Source organism: Aureococcus anophagefferens (assembly GCF_000186865.1).
Source record: "Aureococcus anophagefferens unplaced genomic scaffold AURANscaffold_1422, whole genome shotgun sequence".
NCBI classification, from domain to species: Eukaryota; class Pelagophyceae; order Pelagomonadales; family Pelagomonadaceae; genus Aureococcus; species Aureococcus anophagefferens.
This window is the reverse complement of record NW_008706399.1, coordinates 1-1,511: the sequence shown is the minus strand read 5'-3', so window position 1 is coordinate 1,511 and position 1,511 is coordinate 1. Positions and strand designations below refer to the sequence as shown.

At 79.9% G+C, this 1,511-nt stretch overlaps 1 protein-coding gene across 1 annotated transcript; it reads right to left on the bottom strand.

Moving 5' to 3' along the window:
- Positions 1-314: 314 nt before the first annotated feature.
- On the bottom strand, positions 315-1,485 carry AURANDRAFT_69326 (hypothetical protein; the record flags this gene model as incomplete). Its single annotated transcript, XM_009045093.1, has 2 exons — positions 315-1,148; positions 1,312-1,485. 2 exons carry the CDS (start codon positions 1,483-1,485, stop codon positions 315-317), a joined length of 1,008 nt encoding a protein of 335 aa, XP_009043341.1.
- Positions 1,486-1,511: the final 26 nt, after the last annotated feature.

Below are 1,511 nucleotides of genomic sequence, written 5' to 3'. Positions count from 1 at the left end.
TGTCGACGACACGGGCGAGCTCGACGCCCTCGCGCCGCGCCGCGCGCTGCCGGCGGCCGCCGCGCGCGCGCTCGCGGCCGCCGAGCCCGGCGACGCCGTCGCCGCGACGCTCCGCGCCGCGGACGCGCGCGGGACGAGGGTCTTCCTCCTCGCGGACCTCAGGCTCGCCGCCGCGTGAGCGAAGCGCTCGAGTCGGCGTAAGTGTCGTGCCGGCGCAGCCACGAACGTCCGTCGGCGGCCGCGCGTCCTCGAAGACGCGGACCGTGACGAGCTCCGGCCCCCTCGCCGGCGGCCGCGGCGCCCCCGACGGTAAGTTAATACAACGGCGGCTCGTCCCACCAGTCCAGGGGCGGCACGGGCGCCTCGCCGAGCCCGGCCGCGGGCGACGGCGACGGCGACGGCGCGGCCGCGGGCGACGGCGACGGCGCGGGCGAGGCCGCGGGCGACGGCGCGGGCGCGGGCGCGGGCGACGGCGCGCCGGCGGGCGCGGGCGCGGGCGCCGCGGCCCGGAAGGCGAGGAGCGCGGCGAGCTTGCCGCGGCCCGCGGCGAGCTTGGCGTTGCCCGCGTCCCGCCGCACCGCGCGCGCCCGGGCGACGGAGGAGCGGCGGAGCGCGACGAACGTGGAGTCGCCCGCCGCGCCCTCGGCGGGCGCGAGGTCCGGGAACGCGAACGCCGCGGGCGCGGGCCCCGGCGGCGCCGCGGGCGCGGGCGCGCCGGCGTCGTCGAAGAAGCGCGCCGCCGGGTCCAGCGCCGCGAGGGCGTGGAGCAGGAGGAGGTGGTGCTCCGCGCGGTCCCCGGCGCCCCAGGCGACGGCGCCGCCGCGCTCGAGGCCCGCGGCGACCGCGGGCGACTGCGGCAGCTCGCCGACGCGCTCCAGCGGCGCGAGGGACGCGAGCTGGCGCCAGGAGAGCGTGTCGAGCGTGCGCTCCGCGCCGCTCGCCGGGTCCGACGCGACGACGTCGAGGTCGAAGGTGCCCCCGAGCGCCGCGAGGAGCCCGAGCGTCGTCCCGTCCCGGCGCGTCTGTCCGCCGGCGCCCGCGAGCCGGGCCCGCCGCCGCGCGGCGGCGCGCAGGCCCGGCGCGTTCGCCTCCCTCCAGCGCCGCTCCATGTCCCGGATGCCCGCGAGCGCGGAGCGCAGCCAGCCCGCCTGCGCAGGAAACACACATATTCGACACGACTCCAATCTGCATGGAGTCGCACGGTCTCGACATCGGTTTTCAGAACTCGCCGAGAGAACAACGACCCGTCCAAAAATCGGCCGCGACGACTCGGATGCGACCGAGAGAGAGAGGTCCGAAGTTTCGCTGGACCGGTCCACGCCACTGGTTGCTTCCCGCGCGGCAGCCCGCGTCCGAGAGGTCCCAGAGCGGCCGCGGCGGCTCCAGGTCCGCCTCCGCGACGGGCGCGGGCGCGCCGACGTCGAAGCCCCGGGGCCCCCGCGCGACGCGGGCCGCCGCGGCCTTGCGCGACGGCGCCGCGAACATGCGGAGCAGCGACCCCGGGCCCGCGG